Here is a 15,158-nt window from a genome sequence, read left to right on the forward strand (position 1 = left end):
GAATTTCATAATAGAGAAAAATAGGATTATGTCTAAAGTCAATATCAAATATTATTTATGGAGAAAAATACTATGAAATAACTCCAAGGATTTTTCATAAAGCTCTAGTTTGAATTCTTTAGTATTGTTTATAAACTCCTTATGTTCTTCCTTGATTCCTTATTTTGAAAAACAAATATGGATCCATTTATTAAAGTCTCAATACACCATAGAGCAAGTGGTAGTAAGTGAAAGAGACCAGTTAAAGTATACAACTGGTGAACATGTATAGAAGAAAACTTCCATCTGTGAATCATTTTCATTTGGTGATGCCCTGTGGCGATTAGCTGGCCAGTACAATAAAGCTCACATTTTATAAATTATCACTAGGATGCCATATAAGAGTATTTTATGCTTTGTTCAAATAACATTGTAATAGAAATTTCAATAAAATGAAAGACTCCCAAATTGATCGCAAGCAGCTGTTTTCATTGCAATAGCACTTAGTTACATAGCCATTACTACAGAGTTCTTTGAAACAGATTTTATATGTATTTGCAATGCTATTGATTTATAATTTTTCTTTTCAAGGCTCCTACTGGAGCCCACGATCGTGCTCTGTATTTTGAGTTAATGCAATTGATCTGCTCTTAAATGTTGATTATACTTTATTGACTGCTTTAATTTTTTTGATCAATAGTTATTCAAAAATTGATTGAGTGTTGTTTATTACTGATGATTTTAAGATTACTTCTCATAAAGAGAAACCTCTGGCTTCTAATTTCCCTTAATAGTTCTCCTCTTACCTGTGACAGTAACCGTTTATTTAGAGAAGGAAAGTTGATAGCCTCTTTTTGCATTTATCGCAGAACAGGGATAAAATTCCTTTCTCACATGAACCTTTTTCTTTCCCCATGGCTAACAGTAACCAAGATAATTTATATTTTCATAAACGATGATGAAAGATCAGCTATTTTCTGAAATTGTAGGAAAATCATCATTTCAAACACCTGTCAATCTTTTGATTACTTACTCTTTGGATTTAAATTTTAAGCTCACGTCACATGATGTTGTTATAATAGAATTATTTCTAGTCTATTCACCTTATTAAAAATTCAAAGATTTCTTTTAATTTATAGTCAATTATTTTTAGATCCTATTTATTTTAGAATTACAGAATATTTGAGCTTGAAGAGATTTTTTTTAATTTCCTTGTTTTATCCTTGAGAAAATTAAGGCCTGGAGAGGTAACGTGACTTGCCTGGAGTCATCATGTAGCTACATTTTTATGTAAATAGTTTAGCTTGATGCTTAGACAGGAAGTGTTTAGTAATTATCTATTGAATAACATGTGTTTTGATATCTGGATAAAGATCATGACAGAAGAGGCAGAATTAGTGTTTACATTAGGCAGTCTTACAGTGTGAATCAATACAAATAAAAACATTTATTAACAAAATTAAGTGAACTTTTAACATTTGTAATGATGGACTAAGGCAATATTTGCTATACTTAGCTCATTTGCTTTAGTTACAACTTGTTCAACCAAAGTAATTGATGTAAATTGGCTCTAATGAGCGTTATCCTAGGTTTTATTTATTTTATACTATATAATGAAATTATAATATTGGTCTTGCTAAGAATAACTTTGCTCGACAGCAGACAGATGCTGTATATCTCCCAGAAGGCAACTGATGCTTCTTTTATATTATTATCATAATAAAGTTTATGTTTTGAAGTTATCCCTGAAGTTATAAATTGTTTTGTGGAGCTGAACCAGCATGAATGTTGTCACACTTGCTTGAAGAATTTAAAATTGGTGATAGTGCTTTTAAAGTTTCATCTGAAATTTTAAAGCAAACATTTAGTCTTACATAAGTTGATAAAATTTGGGTGTTTTCTTATAATGTCTTTGTCTGGTTTGAGTATCAGGGTAATTCATATTGCTTTTTTTAACCTTTTTGTTAGTTTTTTTTTTTTGTACTTTGTGGGATATTCTTGAGAATTCAATAATGAGCTAAAATTGGGAGACAGAAAAAACCTGCAGTAGAGGTTTAAAGAGGTAAAAAGATTAAATTTTATTTATGCTTTATATTAACATAAATTTTATCTTTCAAGTACTGTATCTTTTTATAAAAAAAGTACTTTTACTAGAACAATTAGTCAATAGTAGTCTTTTTTAGAACTTAAAAAACCTTTTAAATCTGTGCTGTATTTCAGGTTTTGTGGGTAGTATTCTACTGTTTAATTATGAACTCCAAGTATAAAGAAGTAAGTGGTGATGCATTATAGAAGAGTTCTTTTGACACGGACATATTTTAAGAAGTAACAACAATTGCATGTCTGAAATTAGATAAACTCCTGAAAGTCAAGGTTGATTTATTTTTAAGCCTATTGTGAAAACTAAGAGTCAGAAATAAAGCTTAGCATTGTGTTCTGACAGTAAAATATCTTTACTAATTGACAGAAAGTGCTGATTGTTCCAGCAAGAGTGAGAGTTTTCTTGAGCTGGGCTAATATTTCGATATTTATTATTTTTCATTAGCCTGCTCCTGACCTGTTTGGTATGTCAGTGTTTATATATTTAAGGCCTTTTTCATAATGATTAACCAGATCATCTGAAGTTATTTCGGGTATTATGTTTTACTTAAAACGTAGATAAGGCAACTAAAGTTTGCTTATCTGTCTTTTCAAGGTCAGGTATTTATTCAAAGATTATATCTTATCTATCTTGTGTTATCTTCTCTTACACTAGATCAAGTAAATAGGCTTGGCACTTTACACTATAAACACAGAAATGATACTGACTGACAATAAGTGGCAGCACCTTCTGGAATATACAACTTGGCCTAATTAAAAGATTTTTAGGATTTAAGTGATTATCAACTTAATTGGAGTCATGTTTATTAACACATACATCTAGAAATGGAGATAGAAAATTGAGGGTAGGAGTTTAATTTTAGGTGAGGGTTGAAAGAATGATTAGGAAAATTTGACTAATAATGTTTCCTCCTTAAATCCAGAAGGAATGATTTAAGATGATTTAATTTAGAATGAATTGAAAATATTGGGCTTTTTTGTTTTTTTTTTTTAATAAATAGAAATAACTCAGAAGAACTACTTCAAAAGAAGAAAGCAGGTTTATAGGGAAGACTAGCTTCTCTTTGTTATAGCAATTTATACTTTTTGGCTTTGTTTTAAGAAGTCATTCCCTTTGTATCCTAATATAATATAGTCCTGGTGCTTAAAAATATATTTATAGTAGTTTACATGTTACACTTACTGTTTAGAAACTGAAATGGTTTCTGCAATAATGCACCTATTTGGTGTTTAAATACCATTGCCACTCTGAAATACTCATGTTACTTTCAGTTATTGCTTCAAGTGCTCCAGCCATACTTTTTGAAGTCAGGGGTAGGGTGTTATAATTAGGGTAAGAACAGGAGACACACAACATAGGTTTCATGAACTGTTCAAGACCCAGGACCATGATCTAGACTTTTGAGATTCTCAGTGCAGTCAAACTCAACAGGTATTAGATCTGTTATTATGAGACTTTGAAGGTTTTAAATTATTTTCATAGGTAATAAATACTTTTGACTGACTTAATTTTCTGGTTTTTTATCTCTGGTGTTTAGAAAGACAATATTTCTCAACACATTTGAGATAAAATTAGAGGTCATGCCATTATTATCACCATAAATATTTAATGGCAAAATAATATTTGTGTAGTTATCTACAGTGTACAAGCTATTTTCATATGAATTATCTCTTTATTCCACACAACAGTATTGACTCACCTTTTAAATGACTTTCCAAGGTCATGTAGAGATCCTTTTTTATATGAACCCCTTTGCTGACAACTCCATTTTCAGTGTTCTTGAGTGTACCCATGTGCTTTAACAACACTGAATTAGTTGTGTGGGAATTTGTACCTCATGCCAATTCCCATTGTAAAGAACACCTAAAATCAGCCAGTATTGAATATAAGATCCAAATCAAGTAAAATTATTAACACTGATTCAGTTATTTTCAATGAATTTGATAACACTATACAAAATAAATAAGATCCTCATTTAATACCGATCTAAAGTTTATTGAAACAGCTTTTCCTGACTTTTTTTTTTTTTTTTTTAAGGATTTTATAGATTTCCTCTCTTCCTTTTCTGTAAATAAGCCATATCTTTGTTCAGCATACTTAACAAATGTTTATCACCTCTTATGGGCATAGCATTGCTAGAAGTCTCCATCTGGAGTTTCTGTTTTGCACTACTAATTGTTTCAGTCATTTAGGCAGTATTTGTAACAGTCAGGGTTCTCCAGAAACACATAATCCATAGGTTATATACATTTATATTAAGAGGTTTATGTCTTATACTCATTACATGCCAGAAAGTGTTCTAAGCACTTTGTACCACAAATTCATTTAATCCTGATTATAACCCTAGAAGGTCAATATTTTTATAACTAAGAGCAGACTCAGAAAGGTCAAACAACCTAATATTCAACCTGGTTTACTTCTTATTACAAATCTTGTATTGCATACAATTAAATCAGTTAATGATTTCAGAATAACCTTTCTTTGCCTTTGTTTTAGATTTTTTTCCTCTGTTGTACTTAGCTAGTTATAATCCAGATTTGACTTGGCACTGTCTTCTTTGATAAAGGAGACTTTTCATACTATAGCCGCATCCAATATTATTTCCTTCCATAAAACATAGTTTACTCATTGTTAACACTGCCATTTGGCGTGTCTGGAATTTTCTTTTTTGTTATTTAATTATTTTGTAGATGTATGTTTGGCCTGTCCCAGTAGACTTTCCAAGTTTCCAATAGGAAACTAAGTATATTTTTTTACTTGTACTTTTATACAAAATTTATATTCCAAAATTCTGTGTTCTCCGTACAGAATTTATACAATAAGTGCCTAATTTTTACGTTACTATCAAGATAACTAGCTAATTGATTTTAGTATGAATATTTCTTCCTTTGAGTCATCTAGCCACTTTGAAAGTTTTGTATTAAGTCTTCCTACTCAGTTAAAAATTGTGAAATTACGGATGCTTTGTTCCTAGTAATATGTCAGAATACCAATGTAGTTAAGTTAGTCCCACTGTCCATGTCATTGCTCCTACACGGAGTTGTTTACATACTTCAAAACATGATTAGCAGTGTGATAAAATTTTAAAGGGCACTAATCAAAATCTTTAAAGCTATTACTATTGGAAAAAGAAAAGTAATACTATTTACATTTCTAAAATATGTCTTTAAAGAGTATTTAAAAGAGCATGTCATAAGTTGTTATTTTTTCAATTTGGGCTTAATTAAAAGATAATCCAAAGATTTTTTTTTTTATAGTTTTAAGACATAGCAAAGTCAGACTAATTTGGAATTATCTTATTTCAAATGTAGCATTGGAGATCTTTATTGCATTTAAAATCCTGTGAAATTTCTCCCTCTAGAAGTGTTACATTATTGAGAGGCTCTTTTTAAAAACCAACTGAAGGTTTTGTTAGTGTTTCTTCAAGTTCATAAGTTATGAAATTTTTATATATGATTAATACTTTTGTTTAGTATAGATTATTATGAAATGTTGGCCTTTTGTGAATAATTAATTTCTTATTTTAAATGTGTTTTGTTGGTAATATTTCTATAGCACTGTACCATTTTCACATTTCTTAATGCATAGTGTCTTATTTTGCATGTCCCAGTAACCTGGTGATTTGGACTAGACTGGTGTATTTAATCTCGATTTACACATGAGGAAATTGAGGTTCAGAGAACTTAGGTACTACGCACTCAACTTTTATGGCAATTAAATAATAAATTCTGGACTGGAAGCCAGAGATTGGGACCCCCAGTCTCTTTCTTTTACACCCTGCTGCCCCATTTATATCTTGTCTTTTACTCTACATAGTACTTGAAAGTCAAAAACCAGTTTGTTCTAAAAGTATTTAGTTATTTCATTGAACCTGCCTCTTCTAATTATTTTGAAGTATTTGAAAGATATTTTCTTGGTTATTTTCCCTCTTACTTGCCTATGGAACCCTTTCTCACTTCTTAAATTTTACTTTCTAACATTTCTACACAAAAGTTTTATGGTGGAGTAGTGTTTTCCTATTCTGAGCCTGAAACTTGTCCAAACTTGAATTACATGTTCAAACAAGGTAAAGAATATGGAAGTTCTTACTCACCTGCCCTTATACACACAGTATTCATGTACATACACATGTGCCCGCATATGTGCACACATACACACATATACACATAATGGATTGGACACTAATGCTTATGTATATATTGGTCTGCTGTGATTTGTATAAAAATGATATTATTTGAAGGCCAAGTAATAGAAAAATTTGCCATCATTGGTTTTATTTTAATGCTGATAAGAATTTAGTATTAGAACCTTGTTGAAACTGACATCAGTAAAATGATTTGTGCTGCACTCCCCCAAAAAAAGAAAAATTGAAAAGAACATTTGCTGAACACATTGATTAAAGAGCTCAGTATTGCATTATTTTCACATTATTTTTCCAACTACTATAAACTATATATTTAATAATTCTTAAAAGAAAATACATGTTTAGTATTCTCAGTAGTTATATAATGTGTTTATGGGAAAGTGTGTCCAGAATATGTTGTATGCATTTCTTGATGGTGTAGATAAAACTAATTTTCTTATTTAAAAAGATGTTGACAGATTGGCATTGTCTCACAAGAGATCTCTGTGAAATTAAGCTTGTTGAGACCAGCCATGCCATATAATTTTTAGCTATTTGTGTTAATTCGTCCATTGCATCTGTAAGCTGATCAAGTGTCAGTCCACCTGTGATTGAAATTCATCCTGTGGTAGAGATAAAAGTAAAGGCTAATCATCGGCAAGGATGAATATTTCAATCATTTAATTCAATGTAATTGAAGGACATATTTTATAAAGAAGATTAAAAATGAGTTTTGTTATGACAAGTAAAGATTTCTTTTGTAAATAGGATAGAATTTAAGCTACAAGATGAAATGTTTGCAGAATTCAGGCAGAATGAGTCACAGTAACATCATACTCTTGATAAAATGGGAAAAGATAAATCTATTGCAGTGCATTGATTGTTTTGTTTGTGAAATAACTTTTATGCTCTTTTGAGATTTTTTTCCTTTTACACAAGCCCATGTAATAGTTACAAATTAAACAAAATAAGCACATAGCAGACAGATACTCAGCAGAACTTGACAAGGCAGTAATAAATCAAGGGGTTTGGTAGGAAAAATATTTGTTCAGGATGTTAGCTGACTATAAGGTTGATGGCCTTCTATGTTCAGTTATATGTTCTAATTTATTTCAGGTCTACAAATGCATCAGTGTGACAAATGTCTGCTTGTCAGTAGATTAGACAGAAAAGATAAGTAAAGCTTAAGATAAGTCAGTGATATAGTCTTGAGTGATTCCGTACACAATGGAAGAACAACAGCTTGCCTTAGCATTGTAAACATTTCAGTGATTATAAAACAGACAACTCTAGTAAGTTTATTGTCCAAATATCCATTATATCATAATCATAGCATATCATATATCATATTTGAGTAACTAGCTCATTTCTGTTAACATTTGTCTCAGTAATTACGTCAAAGCCACCCTGCCCCTCCGTTGGTAAATGTGTACCTGGTACACAGTATTTGGGGGACAATATTCCCAAACGCTGCATAATATAATGTGCATATGTAATGAATATTGTTTATCTTAGTGTTTTTTATATATCATTGTTTTTTATTAGGATGAGATTTTAAACATAAAATTAGAATTTAATGTTCTTTAAGCATTTTTGGAAACCAGACTTATTGCTCCCACTAGGGATTAATGCTATCACATTTGTGGATTTCATTTTTTTCTTCAGTAGTGTCCCTCACTTCACTGTTTCAAGTTTATTACAAAGAGTTATTCTAGTCCCGAGTGAACATTTAAACCTCTTTGTTCTCCCTATCACACTGCCTGTATCTTCTCATACTTCTGTTTTTCTTCCTTCTGAAGTAAGAAGTTGTTTCTTATCCTTTCTAACACTAATTTGGAGGTCGTGGAGGATGGCGGGGCAGAGTGGAAGGGAGGAAGAAGAAATGCTTATTTTATTACCTCTAATCATACCACCAATTCACATTTTCCTAAGCCAATGGCTTTAATATACTCATCTGTAAAATGGGATTATTTTATCTATCATACAGGCTATTATAAGAAGTATATATGCTGGCACATAATAATTGCACAATTAATAGTGTCTTCTTAGTCACCCAGATAGCATGCTTTGTGATTATTTTTTATTTCTCTCACTTCTCCACTCATCACATCTAAGTAGTCTATTCTACCTCTATAAAAAAAAGCAAAGTAGTACAGTTTCAGGAAACAGAATTGTTTTTAAAATCTGCCTCGACCATTTATGAGCTGTACTTCAGATCATTTACCTAACCCTCTCTAAACCTGCCCTTTCTCCTCTGTGATGTAGTAATAAAATAAGCATTTCTTCTTCCTCCCTTCCTCCTTTTGACTTGCCTCAAAGTGTGATTTTGAGAATCACATTCAGTTAACTGTATGTGCATATGTGTGTGCTTATGGCTATGTATAAAATGAACGACCAGTGCAGATAAAATGTTTAGCATTATGTTTGACATGAAATAAGCATTCAGTAAATGCACCATATACTGTTATTGTTGATGTTACTGTCTATTCAGGTTGCCAGTTCAGGCCTTTGTGTCCTCTTACCTGAGTGCTCTACAGCAGGTCACCACCGTGTTCTCACACCCTACCATCTCTCTGATACTGGGGCAGTTACATTATGCTTTTGTACTTAAGAAGTTCTAGAACTGTTTATTACCTAGCAAACATGATTCAAATTACTTACCTGGCCTTTTAGGGCTGCTAAAATTTGACTACACTATCGTTCCAGCATTATTTCCTACTTTGTCTTTCGCAGGGCTACTATGAGGATAAAAATGGGGAACATATCGCAAGAAATGACACAATATCTGGCACATAGAAAGTTGCTAATTTCTCCCTGTTTCTCATTTCGCCTTTCCACTGTCTTTTTAAAAATAAATCCTGCATTTCAGTCCAACTGGCTCTCCATATTTGTGATATATCCTTTCCTGTGCCTATGTCTTTGCTGAGATTTAATTGTTTTTATTTATTCAGCAGATATTTGTTGATTATATTTATGTGTCATGTATTATTTGGCAGATGTTTAGGGCATCTTCTAGAGGCGTATTGTAGAAAGAACTGTGTATTAAAGATACTAAGACCTCCAGGCTGAAATGAAAGTAGGGGTCATGTCTATTTTGACTTACTATTGACTTACTTCCAACTTTTAGAATAGAGCTATGGACATAGTAGGAGTCTCCTAATTGCTTGAGAATAAAGTTTGAGGAAGATGGAATGAGGCAAACAGAGAGAGAGGCACCAGGCAATTTGACATGTTTGATAATTGCACTTATTTCTGTGTGGCTAGAGAAAATATTGTAAAATTCATGTCTGAGAGTTGTGAGAGGGGATGTTTGGAAAGAAATGAAGCTGCCGGAATATGAGGAATATTATCCATTATGCCTAGAAGTTTGGATTATAGCATAGCTTTGAAGAACCTGTGAGGGGGGATTAAACAGGATGGTTACATGCTATGATTTTATTTTCAAAAGGATAGCCTGTTAGCAGTGTAGCAAGAATTAGAAGTGAGATTACAGGCATGGACATGAGCTATGAGCCTATTGCAGCAGTAAAGCAAAGAATGTGGGGACCTGAATTAAAATGGGATTGGAAAGATTTAAGACATATTTATATGGTAAAACCAGCAGCACTTGGTAACTAATTGGATTTGGAGCATATGGGAGAGTGAAAAGAAAGATTGAGCCCTGAGTTCTGCCCAGCCTTCAAGGCCCAGCTGAATTATAACCTGTTTCAATTTCATTCATCCCTCTACCCATTAAAATAAATATATATATTTTTTACTCCTTTTAAAATGTCATATATGCCTTTCTTATATTGCTGACTTTTTACTAGTAGTTATTTGTGTGTATGTCTAAATTTCCTCATCAAACTGGAAGGCCCATAATGTAATATCTTTGTATTACCTCCATGGCCTAGTGTATAATGAATGGTCAGTAAATATATAGATTATTAATTAATGCATATGTTTTAATTTAATCACATCCATAGAAAGACCAAGAAGTTAAGTGTATAGTGGAGACATTTTAGCTGAGACTAGTATTTGCAAATAGGTGGTTTTAAATTTTCAAAAGTACTTTAATTCTAAATAATTCAAAATTAGTGATTGCCAGAAAAGAAAATATTCATAGGAAGAAATTTTAAAGTGAAATCAGGCCATATTGTTTCCAAATTCAGATGAGAACTTACTATTAAAAATCTTGCACAGATTGGAAATGACTAATCAACATTAGGAAAATGAAATTTGAAGACCTGCCCTCATGCTGTTCATGGCTAAAAATGTTTTCATGTCCAATTTTAACAGTGTTGTTCCAGTGTGAAAATATCAATGATCAGAACTGTTGGATTGGGAAAAATAATCATCTAATTATCTAGTCTGTGCAGGATGATCTTGGACAAATCACTTGATTTCTGTCAGTTTTCCCTTATGGTGAACATCCTTAGCTAAGTCTTAGTCTGTCACACTTGAAAGGTACGAAAGTGTAGCACTAGGTACATTGTAGAAAGAGTGATATATAATAATGGAATTAAACTAGGATTTTTTTCTATGGGGTCATCAGTTCTTAAGGTATATAAATGTCTGATCACTGTGTTGTACACCTGAAACTAATACAATGTTTGTCAACTATAATTGAAAAATAAGTTTAAGAAGAGACACACATTTCCCACATCTATCTATCTGTCTTCATACTAAGAAAAAATACCTTTCAGAGAACAGTTGTTTTGACTTCAGTGCAATTATATAATTTCAGTGGGAGAGTATTATGAGATGAAGTGGGAGGAGCATGGGAGCTGGGCTTTAGTATTAGCTTTGCTCTCAGCCAGCTATCGGCTGCCCTCTTTGGGCCTTGTCTCCTCTTAAGTATAATGAGGGGGTGGAATGAATAGTCTGCTGTATCTTCCTGAGCTCAGGAATTCTCCATCTGCACCTTGTCCATATCAAATCCACAGCTATAGCTCAGCTGTTCAAGGGTGACTCATCCTGGTGAAAGGTAGAACCCAATCATTTCTATAATATTTAGAAGACCATGGGGGATAAAATATCTTTTATTTGTATTTGATCAAAAGAGCTAACCTAAAATAAATGTTCATTTTCTTATTTCAAATGTAAAGGAGAGCTGATCAGCAAATAAAAACATGGTGCTAGTGAGTTACATGGTACTGTTAATTATAGATCAGTATTAGTGTTCTGGAAAAGTTCTGTTATTGAATTAATTTGTAATATTAGGAATACATTGATGTTAAATGACTCAAAAGTTGGACATATTGCGACTGTTTGACATGGTTCTGTGGTAATGAGTCTTAGGTCTTGAAGAATATTTCTGAATTCATAAGCACAAATCAGTGTTGCTATCTTTGTTATAATTACTGTGAAGGCTGGTCTTGTTTTTCATATAACATCACTAAATATATACTAAGCACCTACTATTGTACACTGAAGCTACTGTATTAAATTGGTGGCAAAGTTAGGGAATTTTAGTTATGAATCCTCTCTGAAGTGCTAGTCTGTTTTTTCTTTAAATCACCATTTTGATTTTGAGCCCCAACTACCTGTCTTGAGAAGCTGTCAATCTCAATCTCATTTATTTTCCCCCTCCCAGACACACACACACACACCACACACACACACACACACACACACACACACACACACACACACGCACCCACGCACCCACCCACCCACCCACCCACCATCCAGAGCTGTGCAGAGGCCTTCCTGTCCCTTATCACTCCCCGATTACCATGCTTAGTTTTCCCTAAGATGCCTGTGCAGATCCTCTGGCACCAAAGAGGGTCATGGAAGTCTCTGGGAGTACTGGGAGCGCTGTGGTTGAGGGCCCATCCTTCCTCAGTTCATCATCCAGCTAGCTGCTTAAACGGGCACATTTTATTCCCATTTCTTATATGAAGCCGTTGAACCTCAGAGAGTTAAAGTGATTTGTCCAGGGTTATAAAGTGATAAGTGAAATTACCAGAGGAAACTCTTGTTATCAAATATGGGTTTGTCTTTTAGATAAACTGTATCAGGTAATTTCAAAGAAAGTGTTTCATATATGTTTGGAGCATAAGATATACATTTGAATATATGTATAGATGAGACACAGAGAGGATTATTTTAAAACATTCAGATTTATTTGTTCTTGTACATTTGTTATGCACAAATTTTGACCAGTCTTCTTATTTTATTATCAACTTGTACAAATTAAAAAGTGGTCTTATGTCAAGTTAATGACCCAAGAGAGGGGAAAAACTAATTGCCTCCATTTTCAGTTGTGGTGCTGGATGATTCACTATTATATTTGATGAGCAATGTATATTATAATTTTAAAAATGAAAGTTGATGGCTCCATTCACCTATTAACCCAAGGCATGTGGTGGGGTTCACTTGTAGTTTCATAAATCCCCATTTGTCTCCCACTTTTTGTTTTGTGTTACACTTGACTGGTAATAATGGATTATTTTTTTCCTATGGAAACGTTCTTGATTGTCAGTACATCTCCAAGGGCATAATCATGATATATTAAAAAATAATCATGTAAATTATAATCATCATCTTACATTTTCCAGAATATTTTTAATGACGAGGATTTTTCCTTTTAAATATTGATTGGGACTTTCCTGGCTTGAGATAAAGTAATCATATGCAAATTATTTTATTTGATATACTCTTAGTTTAAATCCAGAGTTGTAGCAAGGCTTGATATTGGGCCATAGCAAGAAAGTGGTTTATGGTTTTGCCTGGGAAAAGTTATTTGTTGAAATTATGCTAAACCACTAGCAATTTTACAGGTAGGGTAGTGGTGGAAGATTTTTACCTACAGGTAGATGCATAAAATAAGTTTACAGAATAGGAAGGGAAATTATTTGATCCTGAGATTTAAGTGTGTAATTCTAACAACCATACAAATAATAAGATTCTAAGTATTGTTTTAAAGTTACTGTTTGAAATGCTGAAAATGTGTGTCCCCTTGCCTTCTGACAGTGATAGAAGGGCCCAGTTGTTATACTAACACGTTTATGTTAAAAGGCAGTGCTTGTACATTTTTACCACATTAATCTCTTATATTTTACATCCCTCCTCTTCTCAATTTTGATCAGAAGATTTCATCCATATTATTCTTCAAATAGTGGGCTAACTTTCCTGAGGATTTCATCAGAGGCTGCGACTCAGCATGGTAGCTGGTAGAAAACAAAAATCAAAGCATAATTGTTCCTTGCTTCTGACCACTCTCCCTGAAATAAGTCATGGCCTCAGGGCAGGGAAATATTCAGATCCATTACAGGCATTCCTCTTTGGGCTTTTAAAATGTTTTAAAACATTTTTATGGTCTGATTTATAGCGTCTGTATTTGTCATGGTATTCAATATTATTATTGGCATAATTGTTTTTATTTTCACGGTATCAGTAAAGCTTATTGAAAAGGCACATTAAACTAAGAGCATAACTTTGGGGGGATGTGCAGAGCACGTCTTTACTTCCAGAGCAGCCACAATCAACTAGTTCATTCTTGTGTTTCTTATGGCCCAGGTTTGTTTTTTGCCCACCTGTGACCTATTTTCTTTATAGTGTGGCCAAGTAAAATAGCCAAGGAGTAGATTCAGATCCGATTAACTTCATTGTGTAACTAGAATGATCCTAGCATTTAAAGGTATGCACTCCATACATTGTGTCCTGTTGTCCTGGGAAAATTATTACTGGCATGTCTTTCACTCTCAAAAGTGTCTTGGTTTAGAAGAGAAATTATATGTCACCTTACCAGTTAGGTAGATACTGGTGATATCTTTTGTCTAGACCTTCTTTTTCTTTCTAAGTCCTGGAGAAATATAAGGCACTGGAATTTTAAGTGACTGCCCGAAGATATATAGCTGCTTAGTGGCAAAGCTAGAATTTACCCCAGGTGTTTGGATTTAATCCAAGTCAGATTTGTTAATTTGTCAATTTTACAGGTTAGATTTTTAAACATTTGTCCTGTGACCATTTATTATTAGCCATATTCTCTCACTCTTACTGTATTCTTGAATATCTTTATGCTTAGTATAAGGCATTTAGGGAAATTGAGATGAAGTGAGTGACACTAATTCTGGGAATCTCCAAATGATGAGAAATTGTTGGAAATATCATTACCAGCCAGGTGTTGGGATGCATTATAAAGCTGGCAGCATGCAACACTGTGGCCAGTTTGACCTTATGGAGTGAAGTGTAAATTTGCCATGAATTGGCCAGCCTCTGCCAGAGATTATCATTTTACTGATCCTCTGACCAGTTCTTTTGGATTGATCACTCGTAATTGATTCAGATCTCTTGTATAACAAATTGAACTCTGGGCAAAAAATTAGAATTGTTTTTTTATTTGCTATCAGCTCTGAAAATCATTAAATCATTATGTGCTTCTAGAAATTAAGGTAGTTAGCAAGAATAAGTTTTGTTCAAACTAAGTGATAATTTTCTTTTTCTGTGTTGGCTAGATTTTTCTAGATATGACATTTGGTTCAGGAGGACACACAAGAGCCATCCTGCAGAAAGAGTCAGATATTACTCTGTATGCTTTGGACAGAGACCCGGTAGCTTATGCAATAGCTGAAAGACTTTCAGAATTGTATCCGTAAGTATTACTCTTGTATAATTATTAAATTTGAGTGCTGAGTTTTACAGAGCTTGGTTTACCATCTTGGAATTTGTTCTCCCTGTTATGATGTTATACTTCATTCCACTAAGTATTCCCTGCCCTTTATTTCCCCAAAGAATTAATCTAAATGGTGTTTTTAGTACCACTTAAAGTGATGATATTGTGCATTTATTATTTCTGAATTAATAAGAATACAAAACTGACTTTTGGCTAAATTTGAAGATATGTTAAAATCCACCCATGAATAATATTTTGACACATAATCCATAGTTTAAAAAATAATTTAAAAAATAATTTTATGTGTTACAATATCCAAGAATTTAGTGGAGTAAATATGTGTGTAAGAATTCTGC

The 15,158-nt window shown here is 32.9% G+C and overlaps 1 protein-coding gene across 3 annotated transcripts in view; it reads left to right on the forward strand.

Annotated features, from left to right (window-relative positions):
- METTL15 (methyltransferase 15, mitochondrial 12S rRNA N4-cytidine) overlaps positions 1-15,158 on the forward strand; it is a 134,882-nt gene that overhangs the window by 44,782 nt on the left and 74,942 nt on the right. For all 3 annotated transcript variants that reach the window (XM_016206163.2, XM_016206166.2, XM_016206164.2), the window contains exon 3: positions 14,645-14,781. In XM_016206163.2, coding sequence (XP_016061649.1) covers positions 14,645-14,781 — 137 coding nt within the window. The remainder of the gene's footprint in view (positions 1-14,644; positions 14,782-15,158) is intronic.

This window comes from Miniopterus natalensis, chromosome 11 (genome assembly GCF_054644295.1).
Source record: "Miniopterus natalensis isolate mMinNat1 chromosome 11, mMinNat1.hap1, whole genome shotgun sequence".
Lineage (NCBI taxonomy): Eukaryota > Metazoa > Chordata > Mammalia > Chiroptera > Miniopteridae > Miniopterus > Miniopterus natalensis.